The 15,723-nt window shown below is 44.0% G+C and overlaps 1 protein-coding gene across 2 annotated transcripts in view; it reads right to left on the bottom strand.

The window, feature by feature from the left end:
- Nucleotides 1-266: 266 nt before the first annotated feature.
- Nucleotides 267-15,723, bottom strand: part of LOC119379036 (G protein-coupled receptor kinase 2) — a 31,608-nt gene continuing 16,151 nt past the window's right edge. For both annotated transcript variants that reach the window (XM_037648175.2, XM_037648176.2), the window contains exons 4-9: nucleotides 11,676-11,753; nucleotides 11,527-11,624; nucleotides 3,059-3,356; nucleotides 2,305-2,982; nucleotides 2,103-2,240; nucleotides 267-2,044 (exon numbers count right to left, since the gene is read on the bottom strand). In XM_037648175.2, the coding sequence (XP_037504103.1) occupies nucleotides 1,898-2,044; nucleotides 2,103-2,240; nucleotides 2,305-2,982; nucleotides 3,059-3,356; nucleotides 11,527-11,624; nucleotides 11,676-11,753 (1,437 nt within the window). In that variant the 3' untranslated portion in view covers nucleotides 267-1,897. The remainder of the gene's footprint in view (nucleotides 2,045-2,102; nucleotides 2,241-2,304; nucleotides 2,983-3,058; nucleotides 3,357-11,526; nucleotides 11,625-11,675; nucleotides 11,754-15,723) is intronic.

The following is a 15,723-nucleotide window of genomic DNA, read 5'->3' as shown; positions in this document are numbered from 1 at the left end:
ACTCACCTGTGGTTGCTTTATTGTCCTTGAGGTGAACTTTCTTCCTTGGAAAGTTATAAGTGTTCACAATGTTTTTCTCTCATCAGAACAGCTTCTTATAGTGCACTTGTTTGCAATTATATCGACAAAATAATGCATACTTTTTACACCAAATATAAGGGCAAGCACCTTGCTCAAGATGCAAGCGGTCTCCCTTGCATCACATGCGACTTGTCATGCAACTGAATCCTGTGCCACAACTGGTGGGAAACACAGTTAGTGATGGATACTAATAGGGAAAGGCATTCTTTTATTGACGGACAAATGGATGCAGATTACCAAAGCATACTTCAATTGGAGGACCAACAGAGTGCAACATCTATACTGCTGCTACAGCTGTACTGAAAAGTCATTGAAATGATTGCAAGGCATGTTGCCACAGGTGAAGCAGAAAAGGCCACCCTTATCCTGAGCAGGTGCCACACTCAGCATTCAATGGGCTTTACCTACCAGGGCTGAACATAAATTACATACACTGTGTTGAACTGTACTGAACAACAACTAGCACAGACGAGTACAAATCAGATAACCCCATTTGTGTGTGTATGTGTGTACACCAAGCATACAGCCTGGTATCCTTGAGAGGAAGTCATTAAAAAAACACAGCCGACGCCCAGTTCACCTAAAGCCAAATACATCATGGCAAGTACGAATGACATTTCTGTTGCACAAGTGGACTTCACAATGCTTATACTTCAACAGAACTCATTCTGTAAAAATTCGCTCACTTCTGTGCTGTGTGAAACAGTGAGTGCGCAACTGTGCACAACCACTGCCTTGCAGCCAAGGAGCACAACCTAAAATTCCACAGTGCATGCAACACATCTCTATTGTACGGCAGGCCAGTGTCATCGCACACAAAAGTGCTACCGATACTAAAAACAGAAAAAAAAGTGAATAAAGCTAAAGTTATGTGAAATTATGGAAATGACCCTGAGTAAAACCTTTGAACATGTCCTTGCAAATTGACATTCAAAGAACACTGTCTTTCTCTTGCAAAGAAAGGAACAAAGCACCTATCTGATAAAAGAAAGATAAAGTCAAAATGTACAAGCACACTTAAAATATCTTTAGCATAACACATAAAAGGTACTGGGGAAGAGGTGGCTGTGCAGCACATCTTACATGTGTGACAAACACCATTGTCAACAAGACCAATGTTTCTTCATGCAATGGTAATGCAGAGAAATGGCATTAAAACAAAGGGATGAAAACTAAGTTGCCGCACCACTTTGATATGTGTGCTTGAGACCATGTCACTAGTGGTAGCAGCAACTAAGCGAGCTGTTTGCACAACAAAGCTATAGCAATACAGCCCTGCTGCCTTTGTTAGCAATAGTTAAAAAAAAAAAAAAAAAAAAAAAAACCCTGCTGAACCTGTTTCCACTTAAGTGCAGAAGCATCATGATCAACAGTATATATAATATTCTGCACTTAAAAACAGCAAGCCTCACCATGACCAAGAGATGACAATTTATTCGAGGGAGTCACAAAACAGCTAGTTTACCATGGTATTTACAAAAATGTAAATGGCACAATCACAACTCCACTGAAACACACAGAAGGTAGGGATTGTGGGGATCTGCACAGGTTAACTCGCAAACGTTCCTGCAATTACAAACAAAACCAAACTGTCATTTCAGGACAACACACACAAGGTTTGGATGCAAATGGTGCCACATAACTCCACAACAGGAGCGTCAAATAAATTAAGAGTAGTCCGCCAAAACTAGGAATGTCATGACTAGCGTTGCACAAACAATTCACCAAACAAGGGTCCCTGAAAGGTTTGGGCTCAGAGTGCCATTGGGTGCAACAATTATGCCTGGAATACAGGGTCTGCATAGTCTGGGAGAGCTCAGCTGGGCCGGGATCGTGGCTTCCTGCGGAAGGGGAAGCAGCCCCGGCGGTCCTCAGCCGGGGGTAGCTCCCAGCAGAGGTCAGGGGGCCGCGTCTGGCTCGGTCCAAACACGTTGAGCTCCTTGAAGCACTCAGTCTCAATCATCTGCATGCATACACCATCAGTCAGCAGCTACTACTACAATGATGTTCGCAACACTCACCTCAGTTTGCCATGGTATGGACACCGAACCCATGTTGAACTGGCTATAAAAGGAGTCGTCACTAGCGTCCAGGTTGACGCCCTTGACAGTAGAGAACTGCTCTATGTCCAGCACATCTTTTGCGTACACTGCATGTGGCTGCAAGGCAAGTTTAGGGGTGTCAGTGATAACTTACACTTTCAGTGCACCTCATTTAACTCACATCGGGCACAAAAGGTGGCTCAAGCATGCCCGCCTCCAGTCTCTTCCAGTTAAGGCTCTTGAAGAAAGGGTGCCGTTTTACCTGGAGGGCACCTGCGCGACCTTCCTGGCAGCCAAGCCGGGATGCAGGGCTTTTTGCCAGTAGCTGCTGGCAGCAGTCCTTGGCCTCCTCACTGAACTTGGCTGAGTACTTCTCCCGCTCTTCCTTAACTCTGCGTTCAACTTCTTCACGCTTCACTTTCTCTTTGCGTGCCCGGAAGGGGGCTTGGCCTTCAAGCATTTCATAGAGGAGACAGCCCAAACTGAACCAGTCGGGGCTGTAAGTGTACCGTTCATTGTCGATCACTTCGGGTGCCATGTAGCCTACGGTTCCCACGCGACCACGGACACCCTCGTGCTCATCAGGTATCTCCACTGCAAGGCCAAGATCTGAGATCCGCACATGGCCATGGTCATCCAGCAGGATGTTTTCTGGCTTGAGGTCTCGGTACACTATTCCCTTAGCATGAAGGTGTTCTAGACCTTGCGTCACTTCTGCAGCATAAAAGCGTGCCCGTTGTGGCTCGAACCCAGGCTCCCCACCCATAGAATACATGTGGAACTTGAGATCCCCGCCATTCATGATGGTCAGCACCAGGCACAGTGCATCCTTAGTCTCATACGCATAGGCCAGGCTTACCTGCATTTTACATTATATCTCATCAATGCACCTGTAACCAGAGTTCATTTATAGGCTATATGTGCCCATCACTTACCACAAAGCGAGAGTTGACCTTTTGTAGGATCTGCTTCTCAATCAGCACCATCGTCTCACCACGCCGCTTCTTGATGCGCTTCTTCTCTAACTTTTTGCAAGCATACATTTTTCCAGTCGCACGCACTTGGCAAGCACAAACCTCGCCAAAACCCCCTTTGCCTAAGACCCTGTACATGCGGAATGTCTTGGCAGTCACAGGCTGGCTCTCCAGCCACTTCCACTGTAGATATCGGTCAAAGTACATGCTGCCTTCAAACTCCTTGAAGGGCCCTCCCATAAGGAACTCCTTGACAGCCCTGTGAAGATTTCAGTTTGCAAAGGTTAGACGACAAAGAAATATTAAATGAACAAATGCACAAGTAAGGATTGGCTTGCAACACTGCAAGTCAGTCGTTTACAGAGCAACCTTTGATTACTGACCATACATTCAGTATTCGATTGTTTAGATTTTCAGTAAGCCACAAAATAATGCCACGCATGCTAATGGATGCAAACTGGCAATTTTATAAATGCTAGAGATGGCTGCTGTACAATGCAAAACACTACATGAAGAGCCGAGGTTCACTATTTTGCTTAATTTCTGCAACATGCACATACTTCAACTATGGTGCTTGCTATGTAGTTGTGTAAAGGAAGAAATGTCTCTAAGGCACAGAACCTACTCAGACAATATTGTTGAGCCTACTTATCATAAGTGTATTATGCCGTGCAAGCACACACCCCCACTGTTAGGAACAAATGAAACATTTGCTGAAATAATAATACAGATTGTGCATGTTTATCTATCAGTGCTGAACATAAATTACATACACTGCCATACTGACATGATCAACCACTAGGAGAGGCAAGCACAAATCATTAACACTGCCATACTGACATGATCAACAACCAGGAGAGGCAAGCACAAATCATTAACACCATTTATGTATCCTAGTCTTGTAACTACATCCACATGCATATGAGTGGAGCCCCTATTACAGGCCACCACTGGCTTCCCAAGTCCAGTTCGCAGTCGCGCCTCCCACGTCCAATTTGCAAGCGAGTTCGTGATTAGTGGCGAGAAGGCTTCTGCCAGCCAACTCTCGCATTCGTATGTGATGTGCTAGAGTGTTGGTGTGTCTTCACACCAGGGACATTTGCTTGAGTGGGCGCCTACACGTAAATGTACTACACATAAATGTATTCTGCAGGTACATGATGCAAGCAAATGTTAACTATTCGGTAGATGCAGAAATTACAAGCATGCACGCACACAAACACACACAGTGTTTCACGTAACTCGCACAAAATATTTTTAGAAAAGTGGTTAACCACAACTGAATGAAACCAACGACATATGGTTTGCAGTCATGTGGTGCTCGTTAGGCTATTTTTATATTGCTATATTGCACATAAGTACTTAATTAACTAAGATAAATTATGCAAAATCTTTTATATTCACTTTAGGGACAAGTGCGTTTCATTACGTTGTAGAAGGCATTCCAAAACAATCAATCCAATTTTTTGTGGCAACGTGCGTGCTGTGTGGAGATTTTTTGTAGCGTTTAAAGAAAGCCCACAAAATATGCAATAAAACCACAGGAGTGCGCTCCTGTGCTACCATACTGCAGCGTTCTCAACCATGCTTCGAGTGAAAAACCGTCCACGTGGACCGTAAACCTATCGCTTATCAGGGACAACGGCGCTTCCTTGCTTTGTGCGGCCATCAAGAATACTCACGCACTGGGAAGCAGACTGCTAGAGGCACGGCCACTCATTTCGCCAGTCATGTGGTTATATTTCATGTTTCGTGGGCTTTCTTTAAACGCCAGAAAAAATCGCCACACAGCATGTACATTGCCACAAAAAAAAAAAAAAAAAAAAAGGATAGAACACAGGGTATTGTCAGTGCAAAAGCGCGTGAATTTCTTGGTTTCTGAGATGCATTTCGTTGATTATATTCTTGACATTGACACGACGATTTTACTTCGTTAAAATGAGGTTTCAAGTAGACACATTTACCAGGAATTTCAAGGGTAATTAAAGTTACTTTGTTATCACCCATTCCATTAGAGCCAGCTTGTCGGGACCCGCTGCCAAACGTCAACATGGTGGACACAGCTAGCATGCCAGACTTGCTTTCCTCCGCAATCCGTGCCTACCATGTTTCTCTCTCCTGGTGTCGAGTCACCGTGTTTAAAGTGACACTAAAGGCAAATAACAATTTATGACACAGAGTGAAAGCTCAATGTATGACAACGCCTAAAACGGCAATATTATCAACAGCAGTGCCCTACTTACCGAGAAATTAAGCTAAATGTATCACACGATCAGCGCCACAAGCAGGACATTTTGGAAATTATGCCGATAATGTGAGAGAGTCCGACTACAATTAATCACTCGTAATCAAACTAGCTGCAGTAAAAAAAGAACCTTCCGTGCATCAGGAGACGTAATAAAATGCTGCTTGTTCGTGTCTGTTTGATTCATGGAAAAAGAACCTCTTTGGCGTTGCCATGGGGAACGGCATGCGTGGTTCAAAGGTTTCATTTTCACCGGACTGCACTTCGCCCAGCGCCCTGCTTCGCTCACGTGGTCGCGTCTGAGTGGTAGTTTTGGTATCGCGTACTGCTGTGTGTGTTTTGCGTGCTCGTGAAAGTCGCTCTGACAGAAATGTCGACAAAATGCCGCATGCATGTGATGTTGCTGGATGCCCGATTGGTGCACGCCTCCAGTGCACGCCGCCGCGCAGTAAAGGCGGGCAACGTTGGGCACGGCAACAGTGACGTAAGAAAGACCACTTTCAGGCGGGTGATTTGAAGTGCGCTAACGTGATGCGGACCACTAAAACATGATTACATGATTTTATTTCAAAATAAGCACTTCCTTGGCACAAAAGTAGCACTACGAGGTTCCTGGACCACTATTTCAATAATCAACGTCGACTTAATATTTGCCTTTATACCCCTGTCACACGGGCACCCGTGAACTCCATTCAACTCCCTCGTCTTTTCCTCGAGGGAGATGGGGTTCATGTCACACGGTCACCATTTCGCTGAGGAAGTTAAATGGAGCTTTTGGGTGGAGAAAGTTCGGTTATGCCCATTTCGGCTCGATGGAGTACTCTCGTTCCCAGCCAGCTACTGCTACGCTGAAAACCGCACTAGCAAAATCGTCCTAATGAGCTGAATTATAATTAAAAAAACTATGCTCTTTTTTTGCGTAGCATTTCACGCCCCTTAGTGGAAGTTTTAGTTGTATTTTTTCGGACATCAGCGCTTGTACTCTCCACACCAACGCCTCGCCAAGCCGCATAGCTGCTGTGAAGCGTCGTGCGACATTTGTTTCTGCACGTGTGAGGCGCACGCACAAGCACTGTAACAGCAATGGTGATTCCGAGCACTTCATCAACACACAAAAACACGTTTTTGTTGCTTTAAAGGCGACTGCACAGGCAAAAAATTGGACGTTTCGACGAGCGCAGCAGCGCTGTTTCTGCCCCATGCGGCAACCGTCGAAAGCTTGCACCGAGCCGTGTAGCACGGCCACAACTCCATTCTCGTAATGCTCCATCAGGTAGTTAAATGCCGAACGGAGTGAAATGGAGTTCGGTGGTGGCCGTGTGACAGAGGTATTAGTGTCCCTTTAAGAGAGGGAGATGTGACATGACGCCTCACCTACTGTAACACGCACATGCCGCGTAGTGTGAATGACGGAGAGCCCACTGCACCCTCCTGGTGCGTGGATCGTTTTACACTCCGTGGGCAGGCGCGTCCAGGTGCCTGTGATATAAAGGCTTTTTGCTACCGGCAAGCTGTGTGGAGAGTCGCTTTCTTTCGCGCTCCTCGAGCCCACGACAGTAATCACAAGATGGAAAGGTGGCCACAATGTTATTCTACAAGAAGCTTTCTGTGCTAGTAAACTCATTCATATTCCTATTTCTACTTTTTGAGAATGTCATTTTTTGCTCTCTGTGTATACTGCTATGCTCATTTTATGATCTTTCTGGTAATGGTAGCTAAATGAACTAACAGATGGTTTTCAGTTCTTCACATATTCAGGGATGTAAGCAAACTTCGTTGTTTTGGAGCAAGGCTGGGAGCAGCAAAATGAGTGTTTTTTAGCAGCTCTGGAGCAGCATCAGAGCAACAAATATTTGAAGCAGCACTGGAGCAACAAATTAGTAATTTTGTAGCAGAGAAAGTGAGTTTTGGAGTGGTCACCACCATAAGAACATTTGAATGAGTGAACTTTTGCCATCAACAAATACAAATGTTAGGACAGAAAAGCTTATGTGCCAAGGTGAGGTTTCTATGGAAGATTCTGTGCTCTTCTTGCCAAGCAACTCAAAAAGTAAACCTGACTAATCTGCAACTGTAGGTAACTGTAACGGTAGTACAAAATCTAGTAACAGGGCAAAAGCACAACACAATAGCAATAAAAATCTATGTATTGAGCCTAGGGAGCATGAAATACACAGCAAAAACCAGTGGTTGCACTACTAGTGTAACTAAAAAGTCTTCAAGGTAGCCTTCAGTCTTTCTTTACCACGCCTATTCAAATTGATCACCGGTGATCGATGCTTTGAATAACCGATTTTGGCATTTAGTATTTGTTTCTCATGGGCCTTGCACCTCTGAGTGATAGGCCCACGAGTGCATGAACCTGAAAGTGCAGTGCACTTTCAGAATCAGTCTGAATTTTCCCGCTTTGCCAACACAGTAATTTTTGACAGACTTTTTTGTGAACCAAGATGCGCGTGTTATTGGGAAAGTGGGCGTGGCTTACGCACTTCAGAGAAATGCGTGCCGCTCGTGGTTATGCATCACTAACATCAAACTTCCGTAATCAAACGAACTCTTGCTATTCAAATATCAAATTATGGTGTCAGCTTTGCAATCTCAGTGTTCAACAGTACTAATTGCCTGAAATTTACCCCAGCTATTCACTAGAGAGCTGTTGTTTGGAGTCAGGGAAGATTTATTCTATGAAAACTTATTTCCAAAGGTCCGCCGCATGTATAATGTGCGCAGCTGGCCTTTTCAACCAGTTTATAGCAGTTTCTGTTCCGCTTCTCTTGTTAAATCCAACAGAGGGCTGCATCTGGTTTCACTAGTCGGTCCCATGGTTGCGGCAGCAGGCACGCCTGTGCCACGAGAAACGCACGCCGCTCAAAATTATCTTGCAACCACTCCTGAATTAAGTGATGAGGACACGAGCTTCGAGTCTGAAGATGACGGCACCTCAGCCAGGGAGATCCACAGCCATCAGCGGTTGGTTTCGTTTAAGGCCTCAAGTGGTCTCTTCCGCTGCGCATGCTTAGCTGCCGACCTTTGAGCACAATCTTAGAGCTACTCAGTTACGTGCAAGGTCCACACATCACATGGCTGCAATGTGCTATCGCCAGCCAGTTGCGAAGCTTCTCTTCACACCAAGAAAGACGCCAGAAATACATCTTGGCCCCACGCTATGGAGCGACCGACGTGAGAAGTTTTACGACCGTGCGCGATTTCATTCTCCTTTTTTTTTTTTCACTGCGGAGGTGAGCAATACCATGTGCAACAATACAAATAAATATGTTTGGATGCATATTTTGAATGCTAACCTATGCGGAGAGAGGTGGCTTATGAAAAAAGGTGATAGCAGACGAATTGGTGAAGTTTATTGGACTTCTGATTTATACGGGCATTGATGACCTCCCGCACATCCATCTATATTGGAATACCATCAGGCTTTTCTCATAAAAAAAACAAAAATTTTGTGCGAAAAGTGCACAGTGCACCTTCGTTTCACTAAAACCAGGAACTGCTTCATGGCATGGCACGAGCGATGAAGCAGTTCCTTGTTTCAGTTTTTTTAACGTATGTTAATATACCAGCATTGTATAGAGAATTATTTTTTATACTATTCCTGGGTCATTTATCTCCAAAATGTATATTTTTATTTGTTTTGAATGTTTTTGTATTATAGTGTTTTTTATTGTTGTGCTTATTAACGGGCAACAGAAAATGGCACACTTTCAAATTTTTATGTGTTCCATAATATTTTTCTTGCTCTGCAATTCATATTTCTTGGAAAGAGCATTTTATTATGCACAATTTGGTATGCTGCAATGTGTGTTGGAGTATTCTTTGTACTGGCAAAAAAATTCTTCCCGAGACCTATGAAAAATGACTATTTTCTCGCGGTAACGAAAGAGTTAACTGACACTACTAACAAAATGAAATTTCACTTTTTCATTTGAATAAACAAGCAAATGGTCTAGCACATCTGCATACCTGTGGGCTCTCCTAAATGGCCCGGGAGGCTCCAGTATTCGAACCAATCCCCCCTTCCTGATTGTATGGGGACGGCCCTAAATATCCCGAAAAACAGCCCTAACGCTACAGCAATAAGGAAAATAATAACAAAGGACTGCGGTTCTAAAGTTCTCAAGCCTTGAGGAACCCCAACAGCTTTCCAGGGGCGCCAATGACTCCTCCCCTCTCCCCATCGATATTAATCAGGGGTCTCGAACAAAATGTCAGGTAACGTTGCCATCTGAAAGAACGCCTTTCCCATATCTTACACATGGGTCATCTCTGAAGGAGACTTGACGTCAGGTTTTGAGCGAGATATTGATACTAACCTCCAGAATTACTCTAATTATTAAATAGAGTTTTTGCTGTACGGTGATGTTTCAACACACAGTGACCTCATGGGGTGCCTCAGGAAAATATGCTCGAGACCAGTGCCGTGTCAATAGCTTACCGGAACAAAGCATTGTTAATCGCTAATCGCAATAGGCAAGAAAATAATGTGAATAACATTTAGCGAAGTCCCAAAAATTTATTCCTTGTGAAGCCATGGGCCACATGCGGCCCGTGGGTTTAAGACACCTGATATAAAGGGAGGCGGGAGGGCACTTATGGATCCGCCTTTATTCAAAGTAGCCATGCCGTCGCGTTTGCATTTGGCCTTTGTTATTTATGGTTCTGGCATTTTATCTTTAATCTCAATGTATAACATGTGATAACAAATAGATGAGTGTACCACACGAGTGCCGTTTTATGCATCACAGCACATAACAAAGTGCCTACCACAGTGGTTGTAGTTGCACTATTTTTGCTTGTACATAACGAAGTTTTGCAGCGCATAAAATAATAAGAAGTTTTGTATTCACAAAAGTTTATTTTAGCTTTCACAGCGTCAACCAAATTGCGAAATGGTTCTTAAGTCTGCCTCGCTGCAGTATGTAGTTGTCACGCGAAAATGCGTACCAAGAGTGGGAAGGGGCCACTAGCTGCATGGCACATTTTGCCGCTTAATTACACAGGCATGCACACACTGCATAATTATTAGTTGCAGTATAATCGCCGACATCTAAAAAACTTTACTGGCAATCATTCAGTGCTGTCTATGACGTTGTGGCCCTGAGAAACAGTCAATAAACCTGCGCATGTTTTCTTTTGTACAAAAGAGCTCCATTCATTGGCAAGTGCCAACATGCCAATCAAAGGAATGATTTGGGGCAATGCATTTGCCACAAAGCAGAGGGACCTAAGGAGGGCTTGAGGAACCTCAGATGACAGAACAGTATGTTATCATTAAGCAGGAAAAAAAAAAAACAATAAATCAAATTTTGACGAAACATTCTAGGCACAGGTGCTTAGAGAGTTAGGCTGCTAAGCAGGACTGAACGTGATTCAAGCATGCCAGTGTTGCATGGATGCGGTGCATGATCAGGGTGTGGAACGAGGGGGGGGGGGATAAGAATTTTACAGTATATGTGGAAACACTATGAAGATGCTGAGTATCTGTTTTGACCCTCTATTTTTAAATCTTTTTGTGCAGAACTGGCAACACACATTTCTTTTCTTTTATGTTTTTTCCCCCCATAGCACAGATTTGGTTTGGGTTCAGAGACATTCTCATATTATCAGTTCTGGTTACATTCAGTTCCAGCCAAAGTTCTGGTTTGGGTACAGTTTTTGGTTCACGATTAGTTCGAAACATGGTTCCCATGATTATCACAGCATTTTTGAACCACAGTGTTTTGTTCCTGCAGTTCTGTGAACTGTCTACCACAGCGGTTGTAATCACACTATTTCTTGTACATAAATAAGAGATGAATTGAAGTTGTGCCATAGTAAGTGGCCTCAAGCAAATTTCTGAGAGCAAAAACACTAAAGCAACAACCCACACATATGTAACCACCCAGTGCTGGTGTGCATCAATAGGCTTACATACCGACATACAACTTATCTAGTGCTTGTGGCCAATGCAAAACTAAAACTCACAATGTGTACATATTAGTAGGCAAGCTTCCTCAGTATTCTCTGATACCAAGAAGAGTGCGACACAAGCAGGATACATAGTTGTGAGACAATGATGATGTGCTTTTCTCTTTCTATCTTGCGTGTGTTGTTGCTAAGCAGTGCATTCAACCTTGACAATGTTAAAACAACTAGTCTAACTGAGTCTTCCAATGAACAATATCTGTCTTACCTTGCACATTCAGCGAATAAATCCTTGGATGCTTCTGCCAGGCCTTGTTTGCACTTCTCCACCAGATCTTCATTGACCACGTCCACAAATTCACTTGACTGCACAAGTAACAACTTCAGTAACATTTAATGAATGTTTTCCAGACTCACCTGTTCACTGAGAAACTTGTTGAATACATCTTGAGCTGCCAAAGCACGGTCTTCATCTAACTGCAACTCGTAAGCTTCCTGAAAAAGAAAAATGCCATGTCAGATAATCACAGTAATACCTTTCGCTTCCCTTTTTTTTAAAGAGAATTCGTGACTACCAAAGCTGACAACACACAATGACTGTATTTTTTGTCTACCACTTGCACGGATCATTCTCGCTTATTTATGACATGGTGTCCAGTGTCATGCCTTTTCGGGGCCACAGGCGTTCTGACTGTTGTTGAAGCCCTGCAACGACTTTTCAAGTAATCATCATATGACCACACTCTAGATGTTTATTGCCTCACAAATCTTTTGTCGCAAAATTTTTTCGAATCTGTGAAGTATAAGTGGAGTTACAGGGATTTGTCGTAGGCTCCAAGTGCCTTTTCTCTTCCTTTGTCCCAACAAGCGTGCTGAAAACTACACAGGGAGGGATGACAAGGCAGCAGGAAGTTGCATCAGTGCGCGTCATAGCCTTGAGCATTTCAGACCACTGCCACGTGGCGGCACCCTGTGGCAGCTGCGGTACCTACGAATCACAAGAAGCGCACGATCATGCCAAAGTATGGGCTAAGCTCTGTGAGAACTGAGTGCGTACCAGCTTTGTCCTGTGTCAGCTTGACCAACGGACAGTAGCAAAATACAGATAGCACATTTTGAAGGGGTTTAAAATGGCTAAACACCAAGTGATGTCTGCCGTGGTGTATAACTCGCAAGGTGCATAAGAGAGAGCAAGCGTGCATTGGCGAATGCACGGCACTTTTGGAAACGACGATGTGCATCGGTAAGTACTGTCACAGTGGGCTCAATATGAGGAAAGTGAACGACTCAGGCACGCAGTGTCTGAAATAGCACGTGCAGTATGCTCAATGCCATCTCGCACGAATGCATTAGAAGACAAAACATTAAGCAGACAGTCAGCTGAGACTACTGATCGGCAGCATTTTCTGGCCATGTTCAAAAGGTGTTGCAGGTCACCTTTAAACTAGTTTCACATGGTGTGATTTTCCTTGTGATCTTGCATTTGCAATATCGCAGGTGTAACAAGTGTGCTGTCGGTCCTTTGTGCTTTAGTTTTTCAAGGTTCAGAAGTGCTGAACAATTCTGCAATATTTAACATGAAGCATGCACCGGGAACGAACAACAATAACAATGCAATCATGAGAAACATCACTGTGGGCTGCCTCCTTACTTTTTGTTTGCACAACGTAGTGAGTTGAAACCCGAGTTGTACGTAACGCGTTACAAGTAATCGATTACTTGTAATCAATTACATTCTCTTTACTTTTGTTCTCCAAAGTCAAGTTGTAAACAGTCTTCTATGGCAGTTCTCATCCCGAAAAATATGTGACCATTCTGTAGGGACCCTCCCTCCTGTAAGACGGAGGGTCCCTACAGAGCCTATTTTTTTTCACCTTTTCCTTGGCCTTACCTGCAACGCCTTACCCGAGCGCCAGCAACAGCGAAGCGTGACACTTCACAGAGGACATGGACACTAGCATCGAAGCACTGCAAAACTACGAGCTGGTGCGCAAGGTGTCCCTACGTTATATAATACCACCGTTTCCTCCAGGGCATGCGTTGAGGGAGTGTAGCAGCTGACTTGTTAACAAGAAAATGTGGAAGAATCAGCAACGACAACTTTGAAAGAAAAGAAGAAGGAAAAAGAAAGAGCTCCTGTTGAAAGTTAACAACATGTAACACTATATCACAGAAGCCACCGTAAGCCTCCCAAGCCCTCACGCGAGCCTCCAGCCTTCTCTCTACCATGCAAGCTCCAATAATTGTTGGGGTTTAACATTCCAAAACCACGATATGATTATAAGACGCCGTAGTGGAGGGCTCCAGAAATTTCGACCACCTGGGGTTCTTTAACGTGCACCTAAATCTAAGCACACGGGCCTCAAGCATTTTTGCCTCCATTGAAAATGCGGCCACCGCGGCTGGGATTCGATCCCGTGACCTTCGGGTTAGCAGCCGAGTGCCATAACCACTAGACCACCGTGGTGGATCATGCAAGCTACAGTAGTTCATTGTAGTTGGAGTAAACTTGTGCTATTGTGTTACGGCAATAAACTTTTGAAGGAAAGTAACGCAAAAATAATCTACTACATTTCTGTAATTGCTCAGTCACTTTTCTGGGGCTGTTATTGACCACTGTAATCAATTATGTTGTAAAAGAAGTCATTTTAATTGTAATCGGTTACTTATTTTCTGTAACGTGTACAAGTCTGGTTGAAACCTAAATAAGATTTGATGAAAACAATGCTTAGTTCATTTAACTTAGTTTTCAGTGAAGAGGCCTAAATAATCTTATGTCAAGAATAACTTAGTCCTATTAGAGGCTTGCAACTGCCAAAATCAGTTACACTTTTGGTGCACGTAGAATGGCAATGCTAAGTACTCAAGAGGGGATATTGTAGTGCGAGATCACATCATGCAAAACAGCATCCCACTGAAAGTGATACACATAAAAGTGCTTTATCCAGAATACAACTTATTCTTTAAAAAATTTTGTTTGTACACACACAGGGCTGAAACGACGTTTCAGTGTTGCCGCAGAGGAAGACTGAAGCAATAAATTGAAACTTCTGCTGGGGCCAGTGGTAAAATGGTCGAGTGATTCAGGTTGTCCCTTCGCTTTTATGCGATTTTAGATCGCAGCTCTTCTGCTTGCGTGGCGTGTGATGGTTATCGACACTGTGCATTCATTGAAGCTAGTGGAAAGCAAGTGGTTTGGCTTGGTGAACATGATAGCATCGGTGTCACACTACTTCGGGTAACACTCGAGGCTATGAGGAGAAGCCACGGCGGCAGAACAGGCATGATAGCTTCGCTTAATCCAAATACTATTACAGTGTGCTTAGCCTGAATTTCTTTCAGGCTCACGCCTGACGTTAGGCAACTGTGAAACGGTCTTCGCTGGCACAGCATCAAGCTGCGATTCAGCGGATCTCAGGATTTAAAAAATTATTTCTTTCTTTCATGTTATCGAAATTAATTTTTTTTATTGCGATAGCAATTATATGGACAGTCTCGGCTGAATTTTGCCGTCGCCGTCGCCGTCATGCACCGTATATGTATAAGTATGTATATATATATAAAAGCCCCAAAGAAAAATAATTCAGAAAAGTGCTTCCGAAGCGCGGAATCGAACCAGGGACCTCTTGTTCCGCAGCGAGTGGCGCTATCCACTACGCCACGAAACGCAGATCCTCCACGTAGGTAACGGCGAGCGTTATATACACACCCTTTAGCGCTGGACGGACTCGGAGACGGCTGCGCTTATAAGCGTTTCTTCATTACCAGCGAGATGGCGTTAGGAGCACGACAGGCGCATTTAAAAGTCGTCAGCTCGCGCGCTCGCTTCTTATACTTGCGCAGGGAGAACCTTGCCCTTCCGCTGTCTGCTCGCGCGGTTTTCTTGTGCTGAGGGGAAGAGGAGTGTTTCACGCTTTCACCGTGATGTCCGCGCTCATGTTACGCAGCGTACGAAAGCCACTCGAGCTCAAGGGACGCCGCTAAACGAACAAACAGAAGATGAGCGCGAACTATCAAGTGTCACAGCTCGACACTTGAAGCACGCTAGTTTCTTTCGCTGCTTCGGCCACCTTTGCAACAGGAGCGCTGTTCAAACTTAGAGTATCCATTGGCGAGCCTCGCTTCATATAGCATTAGTTTCTTGCTATCGCATTCATTGCTTCGCCCTTGCGGCGAAACTGTGACTTTTTGTACAGCTGTATCATTCAAACATTCTCCCGGCATTTCCCGTGCAAAAAGGAAAGTAGTACTACCTCCAGTAGAAAAGTACTATTTACCGCCAATTTTCCAGCCAATGTTTATATGCTATTCAAATTTTAAAAATTTGGACACCCCAGTAATTTGTCATCACAAATACATAAGCACTGCAGAAGCATGTATAGTCAATCGCTGTCTTTTATTCCATTACCATTAATATTCTCAGAACCCTATTAAAGTGCCACTAACATCCAAATATTTGTTTGTG

Source organism: Rhipicephalus sanguineus, chromosome 1 (genome assembly GCF_013339695.2).
Source record: "Rhipicephalus sanguineus isolate Rsan-2018 chromosome 1, BIME_Rsan_1.4, whole genome shotgun sequence".
Lineage (NCBI taxonomy): Eukaryota > Metazoa > Arthropoda > Arachnida > Ixodida > Ixodidae > Rhipicephalus > Rhipicephalus sanguineus.
Note: the sequence above shows the minus strand (reverse complement) of the source record. Positions and strands in the feature narration are given on the sequence as shown.